The following is a 25,373-nucleotide window of genomic DNA, read 5'->3' as shown; positions in this document are numbered from 1 at the left end:
TTGCCTGTCTTTGTGGGCTGAGAAAATCCTGAGAGGACTATGACAGGCAAAGGTCGCCCATCAGGCTTCATGTGGAAGAGTGGCGAATCGAACCCTGTCCGTCAGATTAAAATCCTACTGTTCTTAACCACCACATCATGCTAGCTCTCTAGCTAATTCAGTGAAGGCTATTTTACTAACGTGTACGAACAGCATTACAGGAAATCAGAAGCTAGCAGAGAAAAGCTAAGGAACAGCACATACCTGGAGGTTTTGGAGGTGAAGAACAGAAGGGAGATTATTCATTCATTTAGTTTTCGACTTGTATCCCGCCCTTCCCAACAGGGCTCACAGCGGCAAACATCAATAAAACCACACTACCCTAACCACCGCAGCCAAGAAAACATGCTCCCCCATGTATTTTTCTCTCCCATTTGAACGGGGCCACTTGGCATACTACCTGTATTGCTTAATAAACCCTGTTCAAAGGAGAGCCATAATGCTCGCCAGGTTTAATGTTATGCCTTCTGCCTTGTTACATGGCAGATTTAATAAGCGAGAAAAGGCTAAAAGATTGTGCCCATGTAACGATGGCTCAGTTGAATCTCCGGCCCACCAGTTACTTCACTGTCTCAGATTCAAGGAAATCAGATCCAAGTATGTGAATCTCACTCCTATACACTTACCCGATCTCCCCGATTTAATTAGATTACACTACTTGTTGGACAACCCTGATCCTTCTCTCTGTATGATAGTGGCAGACTTTCTCCTGGAAATTACTAAATGCCAGTAGATTTCCTTCGTCCTAACATGTATATCCTGTATTGTATATGCTTTTTAATCTGTTTTTATTATTGTTGTACTGCTGTCTATGCCAATAAAGGCTTGCTGAACTCAAATAAAACCACACAAATAATCATGCAATATAAAACCAATACCGACGCAGCAGTATAATTTAAAAACATTCACAATAAGCAATAAAAAGACAGATGGCAATAAAACCCTAACCAGACACCCATGGGAGGTGGCGATGTTCCGGCCAGGCCGGCTGCCACAATATAAAAGCCTGGCAGAAGAGCTCAGTCTTGCAGGCCCTGCGGATCTCACTGATGTCCCGCAGGGCCCTAATCTCAGTTGGGAGTGCATTCCACCAGGTGGGGGCCAGGGCCAAAAAAGCCCTGGCCCAAATGACGGCCAGCTGAACCTGTCTCTGGCTAGGGACCACCAGTAAGTCCCCCCCCCCCCGAAGAATGGAGGGGTCTAGAGGGGCAATACGGGGAGAGGCGGTCCTGTAGATATTTGGTCCGAGACCGCTCACGGCCTTAAAAGTCAGAACAAGCACCTTGAACCTGATCCGAAACTCAATCGGCAGTCAGTGGAGCTTATACAAGACCGGAGTGATCCGGTCACCATAATACGCCCCTGAAAGGAGCCTGGCTGCCGTGTTCTAAATGAGTTTTAATTGCCGGATCAGAGCCAAAGGAAGGCCAGAGTACAGAGAGTTACAATAGTCTATTCGAGAGGTGACCGTTGCATGGATCACTGGGGCCAGGTCAGAGGTAGAGAGGTATGGAGCCAGCTGCTGTGCCTGACACAGATGGTAAAAGGCAGCCTGGGTGATTTTTGTCACCTGGGCCTCCAACGACAATGTGGAGTCCAGGGTAACCCCCAAGCTCCCAACTTATGAGGCCAGATGTACGGTTTCCCCATCAAGCGTCGGCGCGCAGAAGTCAACCGGCCTCTCTCCCCAACCCATCCACAAGAACTCTGTCTTCGCTGGATTCAGGTTCAGTTGGCTCGCTTTCAAGAAGACACTCACGGCCTCCAAACAATGCTGGAGAGCCCCTCGAACCGAGGCCGGATGGCCAGCCATCGTGAAAACGAGCTGGGTGTCAACCGCATATTGATGGCACCACAGCCCGAAGCTCCAAAGTAATCCAGCCAGGGGGCGCATGTAGATATTAAAGAGCATCAGGGAGAGGATTGCTCCCTGCGGCACCCCACATACCATGTGGTGCCATTTAGAGTTCTCTCCGCCCGACGCTACCTGCCATCCCCAGTCACTGAGAAACAAGGACAGCCACTCCAAGACTGTCCCGCGAACTCCGATCTCGGTGAGGCGGTGGACCAGAAGGTTGTGATCTACCAGCAGCACCAACAGCACCAAGCCACCTCAGTCTAGCTGGAGTCGGAGCTCGTTCACCATGGCGAGCAGAACTGTCTCCATCCTGTGGAAACCGGGATCCAATGCCTCTGCATCATCCAGGAATTTCTGGAGCTGGTCAGCGAGTGCCCGCTCAATTACCTTACCCAGAAACAAAAGATTCGAGACTGGGCGGTAATTGATTAGATCTAAAGGATCAAGCTGAGGTTTTTTCAGAAGCGGATAGACCACTGCCTCTTTAAGCCAACCTGGAAAGACTCCTTGCTCAAGGAAGTCTTGCTAAAGACTCCTTGCTCAAGGGAACCATTGATTATCTTTAACAGGTGGCTCTGGAGCTCTTCCCCGCTGGCTTTTACCAGCCAGGAAGGGCATGGGTCAAAAGGACAAATGGTAGCTCGCATAGCCCCCAGAAGCCTGTCCACTTCATCAGGGTTGAGTCGACTGAAGTGGTCCAAATAGGGACCCGAAGACGGCCAAGGGGCCTCTAGTTCACTTATTGGATCAAGTGTGGCTGAAAGGGTTTGGCGGAGGGACAAGACCTTATCTGCAAAATGACTCGCAAATGCCTCACAGCTGAAAGCCAATTCATTAATTTTTGGACCTATAGATGAGGTCGTCAAAGACCAAACTACCCTAAACAATTGCGCCGGGCGTGAGCCTGCAGCCGTGATGGAGGTGGCAAAGTTGCATCTTTGCCTCTTTCACTCTCGTAGGCCTTCATAAACTCTCGTAGGCCTTCATAAACGTCCTATACGAGTGTCTGGACTCTTTGTCAAGGCCCCGCCGCCACACTCACTCGAGCCATCTCAGCTTCCGTTTCAACCGCTGCAGCTCCTTGGTAAACCTGGGAACCGACTTGGTGCGGGGGTGGAGAGGGTGTCTTGGGGCGACAAGCTCGATCGCTTCAGAGAGCCTGGTGTCCCAGCTCTCTACCAGCGAGTCACCAGCGAGTAGATTATATAATAGTTAGAGCCAACATGGTTCAAGGGAAGAATACAGGGAACAGTGGCTTAAACTGAAAGAAAGGCATATATGGATTCTATGGTGGCCAAGATGGGAGTATAATTGTAGGGGTATGACAATGGGGAGGTGGAAAAGGGGAGGACCAAGGTGATATAATGGAAGGGTTTGACTTTAGCTTAAATGGAACCCTCGTCTGTGAAATTCTTGATATAAGGAATGGACCAAAATTCCTTCCAATTGCTTGGCATAGAGTTGCATTTAAAGCAAAGCAACAGGTTGGAGCTGGACTAAATTTTCTACTAACAGGAGAGAGATAATTTCCACCCATTCCCTATACCTGCTGCTGACCCTTTCATTCCATTCTTGATGGTCCCCTGGGACCAGCGTTTCAGGGAGGATGAACTGGGAGGCACGAAAGTTCTGTTCCACAGACAGAACTGCCTTCTGCTAGCAAAAAAAATTCAGCTTGGATCCAACCTTAAAGTTAAATTCACAGTAAAGGGAAAACAAGTAGACTCTTTGGGGTATTGTGGGTTTTCCAGGCTGTTAGTGGACTCTTTATCTGAGATCAAACACAATATTCCCATTTGCTATGTCAGTCACAGGATTGAAGGATAATCAAAAACTTTGCCCACTGTACTGAAATGGGCTTTCACTAAGATGTTTATAGTCTAGCTTTCTAATCCACTTATTACATTAATGGCTTCTTGCTTCTCTATACTTTCACACAGCAGGAAACCTATTGATGTATTGCTGCTCAACCAGGCACACTCCTTTGAGAAGTGAAACAGAGAAGAAAGGAAGATTGTACGATGAAATGGGCTATGAACTTTGGGTATAACTTATACATGGGACAATGTGGTCAAAAGGTCTCAAATTTACTTTAAATTCGAGCCTGAAAGAGAACTTTTACAAATGGTGTATCGATGGCACTTACCACCAGAGAAATTGTCAAAAAATCTGTAAAAATGTTTTGAATCAGTGTTGGAAACGTGAACATAATGAAGGCAAAATGTTACTATCTATGGTGGACTTGTAAGGACGCTAAATTTTTTGCGATACCAATTCATGCAATAATTCAAAAGATTTTAAAGGTGATATAGAAATGAAACCCAAGGCATATATTTTGGATTTTATGGACAGTTTGGGAAAAAAAAGATAGTAAGAACATTATATGTGCAAAAATGGAAAACTTCATCCACATCTACAACAGAAAGTCTGGCTTATGAAACGATTGGAACTGGTGGAGGTGGCAAAACTTATTTCTGATTAGAGAAAAGAACTTATTTAAATTCACAGGTAATTGGAAACCTTTTGATGGAAGTTTTGGATGGAAAACAGAAAAAAAGTCTTGATGGAAAACAGAAAAAAAATGAATTGATGATTTGTGGTTTTGAGGAGTTGAAGATCAAGGACATGGATTATAAGAGAGAAAAGTATGAATTGTTTTAATGACATCAATTAAAAGTTAATTCCTATTTTAACTGTAAATGGGGAGCAAGCGGTAAACATTTAAGTGCAACTATACTCAGTACAGAGGAAATTGAAAGCCCTTGTATTTTTTCTTCTTTTGGGGGGGTATTCCTTTTCTCTTTTTTTGGTGTTGTGATCTTCTTTTTGTCCTCAGAATACTGGTTGTTTTATGTCATTTAATACGTTTTAATTTTTTGGGGGGGGAAGCATAAAAGGCACATTCCTCCTGCATCCTTTATTTGTTCAATATAGCAAAAATTTAGTGACATGTGAAACAGTGGAAAACAATAATAATTGCAGCCGTCAATCACTCCCCCAGTTACCCCCCCTTTTTTTTTACCAATTGCCCTTTGTGCTCACACTTTTATTTTAATTAGATCTTGATCTTCCTTCAAGCTTACTTCCTTCACCTCTCAACTGCAGGAGCCCCAGGCATGAATAATACATGCAGGAGAAACACAAAAATTAATTGGTTCAAAAGGATCCATCATTCAATAGATTCACCGGTCACTGGCCGGTTGCCTTGTTGGCCCATGACCAGCAACTTTCACCATACATCTACTGTCAGTACAGTACACAGAAGTGAAGCCAACATTAAAGTGGGGATTTAAAAAAAAAAACCTTCCTGAGGTTGCCCTGAAGTTGCAATCAACTTGTGACCCCCTGCAGGGTTTTCAAGGCAAGAGATGTTCAGATATGGTTTGCCATCACCTGCCTCTGTGCAGAGGTGGAGCTGGGGGGGGGTGTCGCACCGGGCGGTGCCTGGGAGGCAGAAAATTGCCCCCTGCGGCACCCCCCACCCCCCACTTACCTTAGTGAAACAGTGCAGGCTGGAGAAGCGGCCTGTTCTTTTCAGGCTGAAAATGGCCTGGTGGGAACTACACTTCACAGGAGACCTTGTGAGCCCCAGGGACTCATGGGAAGTGTAGTTCCCACCAGGCCATTTTCAGCCTGAAGGGAACAGGCCACTTTCCCCCATGCTGAACAGGAAAAAATAGATATATTTTCTACCTTTTAGGCTCCATGTACATGACCAAATATTTAAGCAATATGGAAACTGTGCATGTAGAATTCAAAATTTGTTGGTATATTGCCTGGGACTTTGATAGGCAATTGCTGTAACTTCTGAATATATTTGTTTTGCTGCATTACATCTGCATAGTTTGCAAAATTTGGCAGCATCTGGAACCAAATGGTTCAAAGCATCACTAAAAGCAAACCACGATGCTTGCAACTGAAAGAGCGATTGCACAGCCCCTTCTGCTCTCTATTAACTGAGGTGGATGGCCTGTATGGACTGAAGCAGCTGTCCCAGTCCCCAGAAAGGAAAGTCTACAGGACAAGTCCTGACAAATTCTAGACTTGTAAATTCTTTGCCTCCACAAGATGTCATTTTCAAATGCATTCCTCACATACCACTTGAAAGGGTAACAGGAACAAGGATTCCAGAATTGTACCTTTATGGCTGGAATGTTTGTAACAGCTAGGATAAAGAATCTTTGAAATAAGAATTCAAAGGTTTCCCCGCTCTACTGAGCAAGGTAAAACATGATCAGGCACCTTCTCCCAAAGGCCCGGAAATCATGAAGTCTAGCGGTTGTTTGTCTAATCAGACGTAAACACTTACCTGCCACCACTCCAGCAATGTAGACGAACCCAATTCGTGCTGCCCCATGAACCATTTCAAGGGGGACTCCAACCAAAAGCTGAAGAACTACATTGAGTCCAAGGTGCTCAATCCTGGGCCAAAGGGAAAGAACATTATTTTTACATCATTAATTTAACTTACTTTTGTTACTAACACACAAGTATAAGGCCCCTTCCGCACATGCAGAACAATGCACTTTCAACCCACTTTCAATGAACTTAGCAGTCGGATTTTACTGTGCAGAATAGCAAAATCCACTTGCAAACAATGGCAATAGCAAATGTGAAAGTGGATTGAAAGTGCATTATTCTGAATGTGCGGAAAGGGTCTAAACCTTGACAGTCAGAATGAACTCCAGTTAGATCCAAAGGTCCTATTTTTAATTTTCTTTTAAGAAAACTGTCAAGAGGTTATTTTAAAATGCTAAATCAAAGAAAAAGTTTACTGCAGGGGGAAAAAGGTAAACTCACTCCTACTATTATATTATATTAATTGTGATTGTACTTATCTATGAATGTGTATTGAGGGGTTGTAAGCTGCCTTTGGTTGGGGTAGGGTGGGGCAGAAATCGAATAAAAGGAGAGTAAAACGAATGATGAGGAAAAGGACTAGAAACAAAACTGCTGTCATCACATGGGACACCCATAGGATAAACATTGATTTGCAATTAATGGGTCTGGGTAGACTGAAGGTAGTAGTAGTAGTAGTAGTAGTAGTAGTAGTAGTAGTAGTAGTAGTAGTAGTAGTAGTAGTAGTAGTAGTAGAAGAAGAAGAAGAAGAAGAAGAAGAAGAAGAGGAGGAGGAGGAGGAGGAGGAGGAGGAGGAGTTTGGATTATATCCCCCCTTTCTCTCCTGTAAGGAGACTCAAAGGGGCTTACACATTCCTTTCCCTTCCCCCCTCACAACAAACACCCTGTGAGGTAGGTGGGGCTGAGGGAGCTCCAAAGAACTGTGACTAGCCCAAAGTCACCCAACTGGCATGTGTTGGAGTGCAATATAACTCCAGGTTGGGAAATACCTGGGAAAGTTGGGGGTGGAATCTGAGGACAGCGGGGTTTGGTGAGGGGAAGGACTTCAATGGATTATAATGCCACAGAATCCACTTTGCAAAGCATGTGTTTTCTCCACGTAAACTGATCTCTGTTGCCTGGAGATGAATTCTAATAGTGGGAGATCTCCAGTCACTACCTGGAGGTTGGCAACTCACGGTCACCAAGTGAAACTGACTGACAGAAGGCCAAGGATGGACAAAGAGAAGAATTATCTGATACAATCTATTGCTAGCTTATGGAATTCACTGCCACAAGATGTAGCAAAGCACTAGACAAATTCATGGATAGAGCTCCCTACAGCTCTTAGTTATGATATGTAAATGCAACTTAAGCACATAAGAATATAAGAAAGAGCCTGCTGGATCATACCAGAGTCCATCTAGTCCAGCACTCTGCTACTCGCAGTGGCCCACCAGGTGCCTTTGGGAGCTCACATGCAGGATGTGAAAGCAGTGGCCTGCTGCTGCTGCTGCTGCTCCTGAGCACCTGGTCTGCTAAGGCATTTGCAATCTCAGATCAAGAAGGATCAAGATTGGTAGCCATAGATCGACTTCTCCTCCATCAATCTGTCCAAGCCCCCTTGAAAGCTATCCAGGTTAGTGGCCATCACCACCTCCTGTGGCAGCGTATTCCAAACACCAATCGCGTGTTGCGTGAATAAATGGTTCCTTCACGCAACACTTCCGTGCTCATAGCTTTATCTGTAACAGTGAGATTAGTCTAGGAGATCCAGGTTCAGAGCCGTACCCTGATGAGTGACCTGGGTCTACTCATTTCCTCTCAGTCGAACCAACCTCACAGGGTTGTTGGGATGATAAAACAGGGGAAGGATTTTTTCGCATGAACTGGTTATGTGCTAGGTAGAAGAGGCAGGCTATTTTAGGACAAATTCATGCTGGGCTTGTTGTTTCAAGGAAGACACTGCTAAATACATCTCCTGAGAAACAGCAGTGAGAGGCAGACTGAAGGAACTCCTTAAGAACAGCAATCGGAGATCACTTAGGGGGAGAACTGCATCCCATCCCAAGCTCTTAGGCCCTTTCCGCACACGCAAAATAATGCGTTTTCAAACCACTTTCACAACTGTTTGCAAGTGGATTTTGCCATTCCGCACAGCTTCAAAGAGCACTGAAAGCAGTTTGAAAGTGCCTTATTCTGCATGTGCGGCATGAGCCTTAGAATAAAAGGTGGGATAAATACATACTAAAAAGCAATACCGGTATTCGGTTTTAAGAACACACAATGAAGGAGGGACATCTTGCTTGTGTGCATTCCAGAGGCTGACCAACTATGTCCTTAAAACCGGATATTTCTATTTTTTTTATTTTTTTAAACTTAATTTAAACTTTTTTTGAACTTAACCTTAAAAACTTTAAAAAATATTAAATTGAAACATTTAAAAACTTTACAAATAAATAAAAACTTTCAAAATGTTGAACCAGAGGGACAGCAGAACCTGTGTCCTGTTATATTCACAGCTTTTTCAAACCACATGGGATAAACATTGATTTGCAATTAATGGATCTGGGGTAGACCAAAGGTAAGCCACAAAATCAACTCGTTATCTCCAAACGTACCTTCATTTCCTTATGCCCTTGCAAAAGAGATAGTGTTGTATATGTCTCATTAACACTCCCAAAAAGTTTTTAGGATTCACCATTTCATACTAACCCCTGTTTTCTCATACATCCCCCCCCTGCAATTCATTATTAGAAGTAACTCCAACTTCATCACTTTCAACTACCCCTACTGTACCCAAAAATTTTATTCTCTGATTTTTTTTTAAAAAAATTCCCTGACTTTTGCACATTAACAAAGACAAATGTCTACGTACTCAAGTTTGCTTAGAATTAGACATGTGTTTTTAAAAGCGATTTGTAAAAAAGATTAGTCTTACAGGCCAGTTTTGCTGGAGGAGTCATGGGAAGGCACCCAACATTTTCTAACAAACAATATAGCTTTCTTTTAAAGGTCTCTTGTAAAGCAGTGATTTACGGGACCCTCAAAGGGCTTGTCTGCTCTTTAAAAACAACTCAAGAAGATTTCCATTCAGTCCAATTTCTACTGAGGCCAAGAGCTTCAGAGTCCCATAGTCAATAAGTACCCATAAAACATAATTAGCTTGCCAGTGCTCTGAGAATGTGTCATTCTTTAGATGACAATATAATAGATTTATCAAGGCGTCAACCTTCTCTGCAACCAAACAAATACGACCCTGGATTCAATGCAAAGCATTCGTTATGGCAGCAACACAAATGGGTGCCTCCTGCTTTAATTCATGGCAGCTTTGCTTTTAAGTGGAATGCTAAAATTTACAGCTCTGCTCTTGTGAAGCTTTTGTTCATCAGGGCCGGGACGCAACAGTACATTTTTGGGGACGCTTTTAGAAAGCATAGGAAGCCACCCTTACCAACTGGCTTCTCCTGTAAGACATTTTGGCTGTTGCATCCATTAAAAAACCAACAGATGAACACAGTAAATTAAGAGCTTCAGATTAACACTGGAGGAAGTCAGAAGGCAATAGACTTCACCATCTATGTATTAACTTGCCCTCAGGGGGTGGGAGGAGGAAGGAGAGCGCAAGAAATAATGGTCTCACCACTTAAAGGAAAAAAATTAAAACTTTTAAAAAGATTTACTTCATTCTCTGGATGTGAAAACAACTAAGCGTAGGTAGGCTGGGTATAAATGATAGTTTAGTTATCTAAGGATTGCCTCTCCCGTAGGGAATACGTGCGTGTGGCTTTGATGGTTTGCACATCGAAAAGATTTAGAATCCACTACAGAAAGCAATAAAGCTGCACTGGCTAATATTTACAGGTGTGAAGCTCTGGCTACTGTAACTTGCCTAGAGTTCTCCTTGGAAACCATCCAGGAGTGTGAAAGAAATGTGATAATTAGAAGGTTCAGCACATGTTTCAAGCAACCGGACAGACTAGTGACAACAGGACACTTGTCAAAGCAAAGGTTAGCGTTTTTTGTGGGTAAAAAAAAGTCTCATACTGAACACTGTTTATTTTACATCTTTTGGCATCCATACATGGGGGGTGGGCGGGAGCCAATCCTTTTCATTCCAACAGATTACCTAGTACTGAATTTTGCTTCGCCTTTGTCAAATACGATGTGTACTTCGCTCTGCATCTTCCTCCCCATCACATGAACTTTGGCCATGGAATTATTACTTATTTATTATTAATTATTTATTACTTCAAGGGTGGTTACTGTTTTGAAGGAAAGCTGTCACCGCTAAGTGGATCATCACGCCATTAAGAATACCTTTGAAGAAGAAGAAGAGTTGGACTTATATCCCCCCTTTCCTTCCTGTAGGAGACTCAAAGGGGCTTACAAACTCCTTTCCCTTCCCCCCTCACAACAAACACCCTGTGAGGTAGGTGGGGCTGAGAGAGCTCTGTAGAGCTGTGACTAGCCCAAGGTCACCCACCCTGGCGTGTGTTGGAGTGTACAAGCTAATCTGAATTCCCCAGATAAGCCTCCACAACTGAAGCGGCAGTACGGGGAATCAAACCCGGTTCCTCCAGATTAGAGTACACCTGCTCTTAACCACTACGCCTTTGCTGCTCCATCCTTCACCTCTCAACTGCAGGCATTCCATCTAAAACATCTGCCGAAGGCATTAGCATTTCTTATATATCGTAATGTGAGCATTCTGAGCTGCATTTTTTTAAAAAAAACTCAACTAAGAATTTTAGAACCCAACTAGATACGATGCGAGGAGACGTGTGAATGTATCTCCAAATATTTTTTTAAAGTAGCGGTAGAGAATCTGCATTCGGACCATGGTGTATGATGGTGTTTTCTCTGCAAGAGACACGCTCATAAACCCCCACTTGAACAAAGCTCTTCTGACTTTTGGCAAAGGAAAAGTTAAACACTTACTCTGCGACAAAAACTTCCAGACAACTACAGATGTTGCCTCATTTTTAATAAAGGCGATGAAGATTCGAAACCTCAAAGTCACTTCTGACTAATTCTATGGACAATCAATCACAAATAGTCTTTATATTTTCTTTCTTCACTGATTAGGTGGGTAGTTTTATGCCTAATTTAACTTATTTACATGCCATTTTCCTAATGCAAACTGTCCCTTGAGTACTATCAGCCTCACGGTGGTTATGAAAACAGTGGGAGAGATCCTACTTTATGATGGTGGAAATGCTTCCAACTTAAGGAACCTTCATCCAATTTAAGTGGCTCTTCTGCTGGTGGAAGAACCATTTAAGTTGGAGAAAGTTTCTAAAAATGGAGGTGGACTCCAGATTCTGCTGGTCAGATACAGGCCAATATGTGTAGACAGATGTAGATGTAGATAAACCTTTATTAGGCATAGAATCCATATAACAGCCAACATTGTCCAAACAAGTATCCCATACATGAGAACCATCGCAGGTAATCATTTCAAAGTTTCTATAAGGAACCTAGCTACAAAAGTTAAAATCTCGGAGGCAGAATTGTTTAGTAGAAACGTAATCTTCCCCACAGCAGAGTATTCATTAAAGATTACAGGACAAAGAGCAAAAAGTCTGGTCCCAGATCCCTCGTATTTGGGGCAGTCGAGCACTATATGTTCCATGGTTTGAATCGCTGTGATACAATGAGGACATTTCCGCTCTTGCAGGTTGATTTTTCAGAACCTTCCTTGTAACATAGAGCAAGGGAAGGAGTTACAACGAGCCCTAGTGATTATCCATCTGTGCTTGGGCTCCTGGAGTAAACTCAAATAATCTGCCATGTGACTGATTTTAAATTTGATGTTAAAAAGAGAGGGGGGAGCAATTGCTTCTCGCCTTGTCCTGCAGAACTTGAAACTCTTGATCTAGCAGTCGCCTTTTTAATTGAGAGAAGATTTCAGAAGCAGGCAGCATTTGCAAGGCTTCCCGGGAAAATCCCAGGGAAGGCCAATATGTGTTTTGGTGGACGGGTTAAGTATTGCTCCAGCACAAATGGGGACTTCCTGCAGCTGCTAATGATGCTTTTAAAAACCATGGGAGGTGTATTCACAGATCTTCGCTATCACGTCGAGTTTGGTTCTCAAAGCATCCGATTAGCCATACCACCCACCCACTCCCAGCCAATGTCACACACAAAACGCCCCCCCAGGAATTCAGTATTTTTTCAGCACTCACCCTGCATGCATGAATATGTAGGTGAGGTACCTCCAAGCTTGGGCCCGCAACTGAGGGTGATATAACAGTGAGTTCTTCAAATATAAGGGGTGGGTGACTTGCAGCACAAACCTATCTAGTACCACTCCATTGTAAAGAAAGAAGGCAACCTAGAAAAGCAGGGAGAACCCACAGTTAATTACCGTAATTTGTTCATGTGAATAAGAACCCTTGACAGTTTGTCATGGCTAACAGTGCAATCTGATATGCGGTTACCCTGTCTATACTCATTTGCTTCAACGAGTTTTATCTGGAGTAACTTCACACAAAACTCTCAGTTATATTTCATTGCTTCCTGTAGGATTTAGTTATGAAATTACGCTAGACCATGCTCAAGGTATGTCTGCATGTGACTCCAGCACGGGTTATTGCTTAAATAGGCTTATAATGCAAATGCAACACCTGGTAGAAGAAATGGAATTTTAAAACATCTCTTGTCTTTTCAACACGTTTTAGAATCCTTACAAAACCATCCCAGCAGGAATTGCATTGATACGTGGCACACATATACAGTGGAACCTCGGTTTTCATTGCCTTCGGTTTTCATCGGTTTCGGTTTTCATCAATTTTTTCAGTGAAAAATTTGTCTCGGTTTTCATTGATTTGCCTCGGTTTTCATCGATTTGCAGTAAGGTGCAGGGGTTTGTGGAGAAAAATCACTCGGACAAAGCTGTTGCAGGCCATGTCTGCAACTTGTTTAATGACAGTGTCTTGCCCCATTTCAGGCAAATCTTAAAGAGGCGTCAGAAACAGACCTCTTTGGACATTGGACCTCTTCTGGTGCAACATTGGTCCACTGGTTCTGAAGCTGGTCCTAGTGCTATTGTTTGTTACTGTTTTCAGCATTAAACACTATGTTTATTCATCAAAAATGTGTTTTTGGTATGTTTTTTGGAGTGCCTGGAATGGATTAATTGGATTTACATTGATTCCTATGGAAAAGTTTGCCTCGGTCTTCATCGGTTTCGGTTTTCATCGATTCTTTTCGGACAGATTACCAACAAAAACCGAGGTTCCACTTTAGGTCTAAGGAATGTTTTCAGTGTGGTGTATGAAAACTCCTGCCATCAAAAGATTCTAAACCCTGCCAACAGGCATGTACAATGTAACATACAGCAATAAAACAAAACCATAATGAACAAAATCAGCACTGACCAAAACAGTTCAAAGGTAAAAGTCCTCTTTAGGCCTAAATATGTTTCACCAAAGTACTGGAAAGTGGAGCTACATATTCCAAGAGATATCCTTATCCTAGGCAACATGTGGCATAAACACAATTTGCAATTATTACTGAGTGTTTTTCTGCTCTGGCTCATATTTTGGCAATGAAGACACAGAAACTTGAACATTCTGTTATACCAGATCTTGGGTTGGATCCAGATTAAATTTCCCAGGGCAGAATCATACTTCCTACTCGTCCTGCCAGCATCTTTCAGTAGCCAAAACGGAAGTTGCCTATTGCAGCCCACTGATCTTTACAGAAAGCTGTTCCTGTGGGATGGGGGATCTTGAGGAACGATATGAGGGAGGTCTGCAATGGGAAGGGGGAACCAACGAAAGGTGCCAATTTTGTTTAGATCCAACTCCTTATCTTGAAGAGGGGAAAAGAGAGACACAGGTTGCTTATGCGCGAGGTTAATGTCCTTCGGGGACGGGGCGGGATAGAAATTTGAAACATAAATAAATAAATAAATAAATAAATAAATGCGCGAGGTTAATGTCCATCACGGCAAGATTTCTTGTATGGACCTATTTTCTCAAACTCTGCTTTCACTTTCCATTCCCGCCATGGCAAACGACACCACTCCTAGCATGGCTTTAATTTACTTCGCCACCAGGACGAGGCAGATTTGCCCGTGAACACAGTTTTGTCCTGAACATCTTCCCTCTGACCACAGACAGCCTAGAGGGCTTCACCCTTCCCACTCCCTCGCACTGCCATCCACACCTCCCCCTTCCATGTTGCTGGTTCCTTCCGGCTTCCGACTCGTCCTGCCAGCATCTTTCAGTAGCCAGCAAGTGGAAGTCAAAGAAAAGAAGCTCAAACCCACAGGCTCAGCCAAAACACACCAACCTCTAAAGTCTCATATTGATATCTCAATAATCACACAGAGTGCTTGTATTAGGTAGATCTAATACAGGAACATCGAAATAACAAGTGTTGGGGGCACAGCGCCTGGGAGGCTCCCGAGTACGGCAGCCATTCTGCTTGGAAAGGGGTTTCACAGCGCCCGGGAGGCTCTTGAGTACGGCAGCACATTGCTTGGAAAAGGGCTCCCCAACATTCGGGGGGGGGGCACCTGAGTACGGCAATACACTGCTTGGAAAAAGGCCTCTCACGTGCAACTGACCTTTCCTTCCCAAATGTGGTTTCGGAGAAAACTGCTGACATTGCAAGACCCTCTGGCTCCAATGTGCGTACGTGCAAATACCAAATCCCCCTGTGCTCTTTGCCCTGTCCATTGTATTGTGTTTCCCCTGCCTGCCTGCCCTGTTAGTTTTTCTCTTGTAAACTGTCAATAAAAGGGCTTGGGGGGGGGGGGGGGGACAGGACGGCAGAGTTACTCCCTGCTTCTCTCACTGGCCGAAACGACATGCTGCCTCCATTGCTGTAAGACTACAAACAAGCCTCTCTCCCCTGGCAGCAAGTTTAAGAGTACCAGGAGCCCGATGAACCTCCTTGGAAAAATACTGCACAGCATGGGTTCTCTTACTGAGAAAAGCCTCGTCGTGAATTCTAGTAGACCTTCACCCAAAGACAACGTACCTGAAGCTCTATAAAACATCATAAAGGTTGGTTAGATTAGTAGGGCCGAGATATTCCTGCATATTCTGTGCTCAATCCATTTAGAACTTTCAAGATTGACAGACAGGACTCTCAACAGTGTTGGGAAAAACACGGCATCAGCCAGTGTCAATACTGGTTTAATGCTGTGCCTCTCACTTGCAGCCCGCCCTGATGTGGATGGCCCAGGCTAGCCGGATCTCATCAAATCTCAGGCGTTAAGCAGGTCAGCCTTGGTTAATAATCAGATGAGAGACCACCAAGGAGTGCCAGGGTTGTTGGGCAGAGGAAGGTAACGGCAAACCACCTCTGTTAGTCTCTTCCCTTGAAAACCTTACCGGGTGGCCATAAGTTGGCTGTCATTTGATGGCACTTTATACACACAGCTTGAAGCCCACCCCTCAAAAGGAGAAATGTGAGCTAAACTGAAGCTTCCAAGAGCACCTTTGAGGGGCAGATTCATATAGGGCAGGAAGGACACATCTCAGTCGTCAAAGAATGCGGCCAGCTGATCAACAGGCTTGAAGGTGATCCACTGGGGCCGTGGTGGCGAACCTTTGGCACTCCAGATGTTATGGACTACAATTCCCATCAGCCCCTGCCAGCATGGTCAATTGGCCATGATGGCAGGGGCTGATGGGAATTGTAGTCCATAACATCTGGAGTGCCAAAGGTTCACCACCACTGCACTGGGGGAAAGTGATCCCAATGAAAACAGGTAACACGCCTCCTCGGAATCACTTTATGTTTGCATATACTTGCCTCTACAATGGTGATAGCAATCATGAACCAAGGAGGAGGGCAGCAGGTGTAGCTGTCATAGTACCACTTCCGGTCTATCTCTCGTGGCAGTGTTTCATACGCGACATGCCGAATCAACCGCTGGGAAAGGCTAAGTCCCGTCTCCTCCAGCAGTGCCTTGCTGGATAGCCTTCGGTTCCCCTGCAAAATGGCTTGGCGGAAGCTATTGGACCGTTTATTACTCATCTGAGGGAAAAGGGAAAATTAAAATAAAGGAAAAGTTAAAATGCTGACACCAAAAAAGTCCCCCCCAGCCAGACGGAAGGAGTTCAGCTAAGCCCAAAGAGAAGCCCATGAAAAGGTAGTCAAGACAGAGCATAGTAGCAGATCTGTGCAATTACTTTTCTACTTACCATATGTCTGGCTTTATCTCCTTACCTAACTCACCAAATCCGAATCCTGCTCCACATAGAACTAACAATTTACGTAAATTATACATCCCATAGAACTATGGTTTGTGCTGTATCTTAAATTGTATGGAGGACCGCCAAATCATAACTTGTGAGGAAGTGGTTTTTAAAAATGGGTGGTATAAGACTAGCATCTTTAAATACTTCCAGATGTGAAAAATGCCATTTCCTCTTAATGAAAAACGCAATTCTGTGTAAAATAACAAAATATGGAAATATAAAAGAACTGATAGGCTTATTCTTTATGGCTAAATTTAGACAACTCATGGGGGGGGGGGAGGTTTCGAGAGCTGGAAGAGAGATTTGTGATGTACGATGGCCGATAAAGTTTGCAATTCGTCTGATGTTCAATCTTCTTTGGTATTCATAAATCTGAAGAAAAACTTCTTTCAAGTTCAGTTTTTGTCCTACCCAAACTGTTATGAAGCATTTCTATAATTTAATGCAAGATTAATGTTAGAGATGCCTGTTTAATGATGTCAAATTTTTAGCATATTTTGAACATGCTCTTCTATACAAAATTACTGGAAAGAAATTCTTGATTTGAGAAATAACCGGTTAGACCATTTCCTATGATGCAAAGAGAGTTGTATTATGTTATCTGACAGACAGAAAAAGAATGATCTTGAATAAGTGATAAAGATGTATAGCAACAATGAAGCATATTGCTTTATTTTGAGGAGAACAAAGGATCTGAGGTGCTATTAATGCCTGACTGGATTTAAAAGGACCCGAGGCACTATTAATGCCTGACGGGATTAAAATGAATGTGGACAACTGTACTCATCTCAGATTTTAACCATGATGTTAATAGCTCATTATGAAAATGAAGTGAAATCATGGCTATTAACTGCTGATGCTGCTAAGGTGACCCAAAGAACATGAGGGTTGGCCACTGTCACTTAAAGACCTCCCCCCAGTTCACAGTTTCCCTTTTGTGACTGTAAAAATGTTTTGTGGTGATGGCAGCAGGGATGGAAAACCACCAGAAGATGGAGGACTCACTCTAGGCTGGAACTTTCTGGTTGCCTGGCAACCATTTCTGAGGCCCAGCAGCTCATAACCGGCCACTGACTGACCCCAAAAAGGCCTTGGGGACCAATGGCAGCTGGGGCATTCTGTATTTAATGGTTGATTCAATGCTCAGAGGGATGAGAAGGAACCACTTTCAGCCAGCCGTCTGCCAGTGGTTTGTGCATAGCCAATTAATCTGACACTTTTCATCATCCATTCTAGGCGGAAATTATTTACCCCAGGAGACTGGCAGCAGCCTGTCTCTTCAGGTGGAAGAAGATACTGCAGCCATGGTGCAGCTATGCCCAGGTGTTGGAATTGGGTGGTCTGCTATGCTCTAGAGCAGAATGTGGCCCAAAGCTGACCTAACTCACCACCCAGTCAACACTGACAGCATGTTGTAGTGGGGTGTAGGAAAGACAGCATGATGTAATAGTTAAGAGCAGTGGACTCTAATCTGGAGAACAAGGTTTGATTCCTCACTCCTCCACATGAGCAGTGGACTTGATTTGTTTTCTTACCCCTACACATGAAACTGCTGGGAGACCCTGGAACAACACCACACTTAGAGTTAGATATAACTGAAATGGCCTTCTGTCAGACTCATTTAAAACATTAAAGGGAGTAAGACAAGGATGTTTGCTTGCCCCAATGTTGTCCATTTTTCACCTGAATGACTTGGTGGATTTCCTGAATGACCTGAAGTTTCATCCTCCTAAAGTGGCAAACTAGCACATCATAATAAATCTCCGTCTTGTTGTACGCAGATGATGCTGTAATTTTGTCTAGAACATCGGTAGGATTGAGGAGAGCCTTAAATAAACTGGCCCACTTTTGTAACCAAAATCAACTACCCTGTTTCCCCGAATATAAGACATCCCCGGAAAATAAGACGTAGTAGAGGTTTTGCTGAAGTGTGAAATATAAGGCATCCCCCGAAAGTAAGACGTAGCAAAGTTTTTGTTTGGAAGCATGCCTGACAAACAGAACACAGAAAAATAAGACATCCCCTGAAAATAAGGCATAGCGCATCTTTGGGAGCAAAAATTAATATAAGACACTGTCTTATTTTCGGGGAAACACGGTAGTAATCAACTTTCAAAAAACCAAAATCCTCGCCTTCAGAATACAACCCAAGATTTGAGGCTGGCAAATATTGGGCAATAGGATTGAACAAGTCCCCAGTCACAAATATTTGGGGGTGGTACTGCAGGCTACAGGTGCTAAATCTCTCCACCATGACACAATGGCCACTGCTGGGGAAAGGTCAGCTATCAGTATCTTAAAATTCTATAAATCCTGAGGAGACTCCTTTGTATCAGCAGCCCTCAGACTGTTCAAAGCAAAAACAATTCCACAGCTAGAGTAAGAGTCCTTTTTGGGACCTCGACCCTCTTCATTTGGAGAGAGTGCAGGCTAAATTTCTCAGGTCCCTTTTACAAGTACCTCAGGGTGTTTCTAATGTGTGGATTAGACTGGAAACAGGGATGCTTAAGGTAGAAGCCTCTATTTGTATACTATCAATCTGCAAATGGTGCGTGTGTGTCTGTCTGTCTGTCTGTATTTATTTATTTAATATTTTAAATTTCTAGACTGCCCTCCCCCGAAGGGCTCAGGACAGTGAACAACATAAAATTAAAGGCTACCTCAACACTCAAGAGTTGTTCCCACTAATCCTCTAGGATGACTTCCAATCTAGATGGCATAGAGAAGTCTTAGACCAGGGATGGTGAACCTTTTCGAGACCGAATGCCCAAATTGCAACCCAAAACCCACTTATTTATCGCAAAGTGCCAACACGGCAATTTAACCTGAATACTGAGGTTTTAGTTTAGGAAAAACGGTTGGCTCCGAGGCACGCATTACTCAGGAGTAAGCTTGGTGAAGCAACCGTGCAATGCTTCAAATGGGTGAATCACAATCCTAGGAGGGTTTACTCAAAAGCAAGCCCCATTGCCAGCAACCGAGCTTACCCCCAGGTAAAAGATCATGCCCAGGCCAGCCTAGATGTATGTGTGTGTGGGGTGTGTGTGTGATTTTCCACCCCCCTCCCACATGATGAACTCTGTGTGCGAGTGCCCACAGAGAGGGCTCTGAGTGCCACCTCTGGCACCCATGCCATAGGTTCGCCACCACTGTCTTAGACCCTCTCCAAAAAATGGGAGTTGCCCCTCAAGCCCTCTTAGATCTGGGAATTGAGTGGGCAAGAGTATTTGTCAGATAGTCTCTGACATAGAAAGACAGATCTAGCAGTTTCTCCAGGGTATTTATCTACGGAAAACTCAAGATATAAGATGACCTTGAGCTTGTTTGGAGGTTCTAGCAGGGGAGCGCAGCTATCATATACCCTTGACCGAAGAACAGTACACTCCTTCTATCTGGGATGGTCATCCTCTTCCACTGAGCGCGCAGCTTTGGGAGGGATGCACATGGAGCGGTGAGGGAGGTAGGGGACACCCGCCTAGCCAGCCAGATCAGCCAAATCAACCCTGGCGATCAGTGGGGTGACAGATGTCGCAGCCAGATCTCCCTCACATCCTCTTCTTCTGTGATTTTAAATTCTGTAGCTAGGTTCCTTTTGGGAACTTTGGAATAATACCTGTGATGGTTTTATGTATGGAACATTTGTCTGGATAATGCTGGTTGTTATATTGGTATTATGCCTAATAAAGGTTTTATGTATGTATGTATGTATGTATGTATATAAGATGACCCTGGAAGCCTACCTATATTTTCTCGAAGTTGGCAACATGAGGAGAATGTTCACACTGGCCAGATGCAATTCCTTGCCCTCTCATGTTTTGGAGGGTAGGTATAAGAAAATCCCATATGACATGTGGCTACGTTCCTGCTCCCTGAAGGAAGTTGACTCAGTTGAGCATATGTTTTTCAAATGCCCCATTTATAATAAGATACATAATGAAGCTATAGGCCCTGTCTGGCCAGCTCGTATGGAAGGAATGACAAAAGCAAACTAGACTATTTGTTATTGGGCAAGGACCACCAAATTACCAGCACTGTAGCTTGATTTTGTACTCTTCTAGGCAAACTCAGAAAAAACTGGGAGCCAGCTGGACCTGAAGAGGTTGGGGCATTTTTTTTTTCTCCTATACTTTACTTATTAAAGCTAAAGATCATTGCGTAGTTCTTTAAATGGCGCTATCTAATGCTGGGAAAAGTATATCACAAACCCAACAGCAGGAAAGGTTTTATATTTTGTTTCGGAACATTTGTGATTTACAAGAGTGGCTGTTTGATTTATTTTTTTGTTTGTACATTGCTCTGGTCATTGACCGTAAATAAATTATAGTAAACATTGCAGTTTACCAAAAAAAAAATTAAAAGAGGGAGGCATGAAACACCATGGGATAATTGACCTCAACATGACTGAACACTAGAGGAGAGTATGAACTTGCAGAAGACTGAAAACGTTTTATCCATTTTTCTCCATCTCAGGCTCACTTTGACCCCCAATTTGAGCCCCATTTTTCCCCATCTCAGGCTCAATTTGACTGGGGGAGGCCTTACCTACTATTTATTTTAATCATAACCTAAAGCCAACCTGAATCCCCACTAGAGGAAAAATACAGGAATGATGTCTGTATATATTCCCTGCGGGGAAGAGGTGGAAGAGAGGCCACAGGAAAAAGGTAACAGGGTTAAACATCCTCTCCCCAATCAAATTAGAAGTCCCATAAACTTTCTTTGAAATAAAGGAAAAACCCATTGGGAGATCCACTCACTGATATCCTAAGTCACAAGTTTCTTTGGTCTTCATAAGCAGCTCCCTCAAGAGAAGGGCATCCAATTCCCATTTAACTTAGTAAAAACAGCAGTTCTCCAGTGATGAACAACAAACTGGGTACAGATCCTTACCCCCAAATGAACACAACACCCTTGTTTTGACATGTGCCCCGGTATTTGTACATTCCTACATCATTATGTGCAGCATAAGATGCCACAAGTACATACACACACCATGTGCAATTGCCAAAACCCATTCTGAGCACCTTTGACTCAACAGTTCAACTTCTGAGCGACAGCTGCTTGTTGAAAACTACCAGGGGTTTTGATGAGAGCGGGGGGGGGGGGGGCTTGAAGAGAGAGAGAGAGCAACATTGGCAGCATCCCCTGTGGGGTTTGGGGGATCATTTTCTTTTTTGGCTCAAGTCCTCTGGATTTCAAAGCCTGAACCTTCTGCTTTCAGACACACAAAGGCTGTTGAGTAATTGCTGCAAGCAGAGCCAAGCTGCTGAAAAGCATACTAACTGTTGCTCTGAGCAACGCTGAGACACCAGTTGCCATATCGTGTAAATTGGGGAGAGCTGAAGCCACCAAGCCGTAGCTTCTGAGTTGGCTCACACACTTTGATGAGCCTTCGGGGAACAAACTGAGAACCAAGAGGCTTTTGGGGAGTGAGCCAAATACAGGCTCATGGTGCCAAAACTCGTTTCTGGACCGGACATCACTCTATGCCTTCTTGCAGGGGAAATCTCTACAATGTGGGGCAGTGACGAAGGGAAGGGAAAATGCGTCCAGGACATGGACTGCCCGTGTGCCCCTTCACCCCGCTACGCCCCACCCTGCCACATCCCCACCCCCGCCACGTGACTGCAATGGTGGTGCCCAGGGCAAGCCGCCCAGGAGGCCCCCATTGCAGCTCCACCTCTGATGTGGGGATGTGTGATGTGGGGTGGTCCAAAGATTGTTGGGGGGGGGGGGAACTGGGCCCCAGTATCTGTACATGCATTTGTCTTCAGGGAACTCCACTTTGGAGAGCTGGCATGAGAACTGGGCTTTGGACCACTCTTTGTCCTCTTGGAGGACAGAATCCCCTGAATGTGTGGTGGTCCAAGTCTTATTTTGGGGCGCTGAGGGCATCTGCCTGTTCCAGTTCCTCCTTAAAATCTTCTCTGCAATAAAGGCTCCTAGGGGGTGACCCAAACAGAGGATCATGATGCCAGAATCCTTTCCTAGGCCAGGTGCCACCATATGTTCTCTTGCAGGGGATAGTGTCTAATGTGTGCGGATGTGTGATGTGGGGTGGTCCAAAGATTGTTTTGGGGTGCACCTGGGCCCTAATGTTTGCATGTGCATTTGTCCTGGGGGCACCCCACTTGGAGTGGCCAGCACAAGAACTGGACTTTGGATCAGGAACCACCCTATGTGTCCTTGGAGGGCAGAGTCTCCGAATGTGGGGGTGTATGTAGCGTGGTGGCCCAAACTTTACTTTGGGATGCAGAGGGCACACAACTGTTCCAGTTCCTTATTTAAATATTTATTGCGATATAAACCTCATGAGGATGACTGAAATAGAAGTTTGTGGTACCAGAATCCTTTCCTGGACAGGGTACTACTATACGACTTCTTGCAGGGGATAGTCTCCAGAGTGTAGGGATGTGTGATGTAGGGTGGTCCAAAGATTGTTTTGGGGTGCAGCTGGTTCCCAGTGTCTGTATGTGCATTTATCTTGGGGATACCTCACTTTGGAGCAGCTGGCATGAGAACTGGGCTTTGGACCAGGAACCAGCATATGTGCCCTTTGAGGGCAGTCTCCTGAATGTGGGGGTGTATGGTGTGTGATGGTCCAAAAGCAGAGCTTTTAAATTGTCCGAATCAGGATTCAGGAACTAGGAAATGTGAATGAAGGAATTGGGAATCAACTGGGAATTGAGAACCAACTTCAACCCAGGGACGGAGGGAGAGAAAACTGAACCTGGCGCACGATCTGCCTGCGCCCCCACCCCCCGCGATCTGCCCCTGCCCCTCGGAGGGGGGCCTGGGAAGTGATTTTCCATCCCCACATGATGCTAATGGCGCATGCCCGGGGCATAGTGCCCCTTCTTCCCATTGCAGCTTCGCCACTGCTTCAGCCTCTTCCTTCCAGGGTTATACATCAGCAGTCTTTTTTATCTTGTGATTCAAGGATGACTATGGCGACGGTTCACAGCTAAAATTCAGTCTCTGAGTTCAAAGACACTAAACCTTTGAGTAGATGTTGGAGTCAAATACTAATAAAGTGCTGTCTAGCTGATAGCTATTTTATGAGCTGATCAGTCATGGGTTCTTTTTGGGTATTTATTTATTTATATTTTAGATTTATTAATTGCCCCTCCCATATCTGGCTCGGGGCGATGTACAACCAGAATTGCAATACATAAAACGGTTCAACAAAAGACCCATAGTTTGGGCAAGGTCTGGCTTGCCACAATTATTATTATTATCATTTTCCAACAAGTCCATTCTTTTCAAGGCATGGCTTCTGCTGTATTTTATTTTATTTTAGCATCTACATAAAGAACAGAAATTCAGCGTGTGAAACTTTTCTAATCATTGCTGGGAAGTTTCACCAGCTGGATTTCTGATTATCATGAAGCTGCAAAAGATACAAAAGTTCTGGGGCAGTGGCGTAACACCAAGGGGACAGGGGGTGCGCGACACACCGGGTGCATGCCAGTGCGGGGGCGTGGTGTTCTGGGGCATGGGGCGCATGCGTGTCCCGGGTGCAGATCCACCTTGCTCCGGCTCTGTTCTGGGGTTTTGTTTTTAAAACTCTGGTAAACTTTAAGGCACACTGCTTTGGTTTGAACTCGAGACAATTCATAAGAACATAAGAACATAAGAACAAGCCAGCTGGATCAGACCAGAGTCCATCTAGTCCAGCTCTCTGCTACTCACAGTGGCCCACCAGGTGCCTTTGGGAGCTCACATGCAGGATGTGAAAGCAATGGCCTTCTGTGGCTGTTGCTCCTGAGAACCTGGTCTTTTAAGGCATTTGCAATCTCAGATCAAGGAGGATCAAGATTGGTAGAAGTGTTCCTGAAAATGCACATCTCTCTTCTACAGGGATGCGCATATACTGAAAGCAGAAAGTTAGTTGTACAGATAGTTCATCTTGTAATTTTATTTATTTAAACATCATTTAAGCCCCAGTTTTATTTCCAATGGGGACTCAAAGGGACAAATTATTTTCCTCTCCTTTATTTTAACCTCACAAAACACTATGAGGAAAGTTAGGATGAGAGTGTGCAACTGGACCAAGGTCACCCAGCAAATTTTCTTAGCAGAGCGGGGATTCAAAACAGAGTTTGTCAGATCCTAGTCAAAGTCCTTAACTGTTAGACCTGACTGGCTTGCTGAATGGCCCCTTTCATCCACTATTTAAGGCCGTATTCTGATCCGAGACAAGTCACTCTTCTCATTCTACCTCAGACCCAGATCTGCTTGATACGGAATATACCTAACAGGAAGCAAGTCTTGGGCTAAAGGGATTCCCAGATCTGGGATTGGCATAAAACACATCACACTGGCTATTGTGGGATCGTAGAATGCCTGCTGTTGAACTGTAACAGGCAGCTGGATCCAAGTGATTCATGCTGATTGTGTGATGGCAAAAGTCGATTCCCCACTTGCGGAATTGACCTAGGTTCGACCTGGGTACATGAAAGTACTGACTTAGGTCAATTCCACAGTCATTCCCTGCAGCAGCTGAGGTCGTCGTGCTAGAGCCATGCTCAGAGGGTGGGGTCACCTTCTCCTCTTCGTTCCCGATTGGCGCCTCTTCTCCTCTTCGTTCCCAATTGGCTGTTGTCTGCTGTACTCAGCTATCAGATCAAAATGGCATCTATCCCTCAGAATGACTAATGTTTTTAACATGCCACCAGAAAGGAGGGAGGGAGTATAATTGATTGGCCATTACGTCACTAGGTGGGGAAAATGTTGCAACTTCATTGCTATCAGGATTGTGTAAACGTGCGCCGTTTATATGTATGGCTGTCGCTTTTTATACAAGAAGGATTTTTTTAAAGGCGCGCTTTTCCCTGCTGTGAGTCTCCCATTCCGCACATGCCCAAAACACTTATCTGTGATTGGCTGAATGGGAGAATCACGGCGAGGAAGAT

At 44.3% G+C, this 25,373-nt stretch overlaps 1 protein-coding gene across 4 annotated transcripts in view; it reads right to left on the bottom strand.

Moving 5' to 3' along the window:
* The window catches only part of RHBDL3 (rhomboid like 3), a 258,878-nt gene that overhangs the window by 40,418 nt on the left and 193,087 nt on the right, over positions 1-25,373 (bottom strand). For all 4 annotated transcript variants that reach the window (XM_048490912.1, XM_048490913.1, XM_048490914.1 and 1 more), the window contains 3 exons: positions 16,010-16,234; positions 12,424-12,572; positions 6,207-6,319 (listed from right to left, as the gene is read on the bottom strand). In XM_048490912.1, coding sequence (XP_048346869.1) covers positions 6,207-6,319; positions 12,424-12,572; positions 16,010-16,234 — 487 coding nt within the window. The remainder of the gene's footprint in view (positions 1-6,206; positions 6,320-12,423; positions 12,573-16,009; positions 16,235-25,373) is intronic.

Source organism: Sphaerodactylus townsendi, linkage group LG03, assembly GCF_021028975.2.
Source record: "Sphaerodactylus townsendi isolate TG3544 linkage group LG03, MPM_Stown_v2.3, whole genome shotgun sequence".
In the NCBI taxonomy this organism is placed as follows: Eukaryota; Metazoa; Chordata; class Lepidosauria; order Squamata; family Sphaerodactylidae; genus Sphaerodactylus; species Sphaerodactylus townsendi.
The sequence above is the reverse complement of the archived record's forward strand: the minus strand, read 5'-3'. Positions and strand labels throughout refer to the sequence as shown.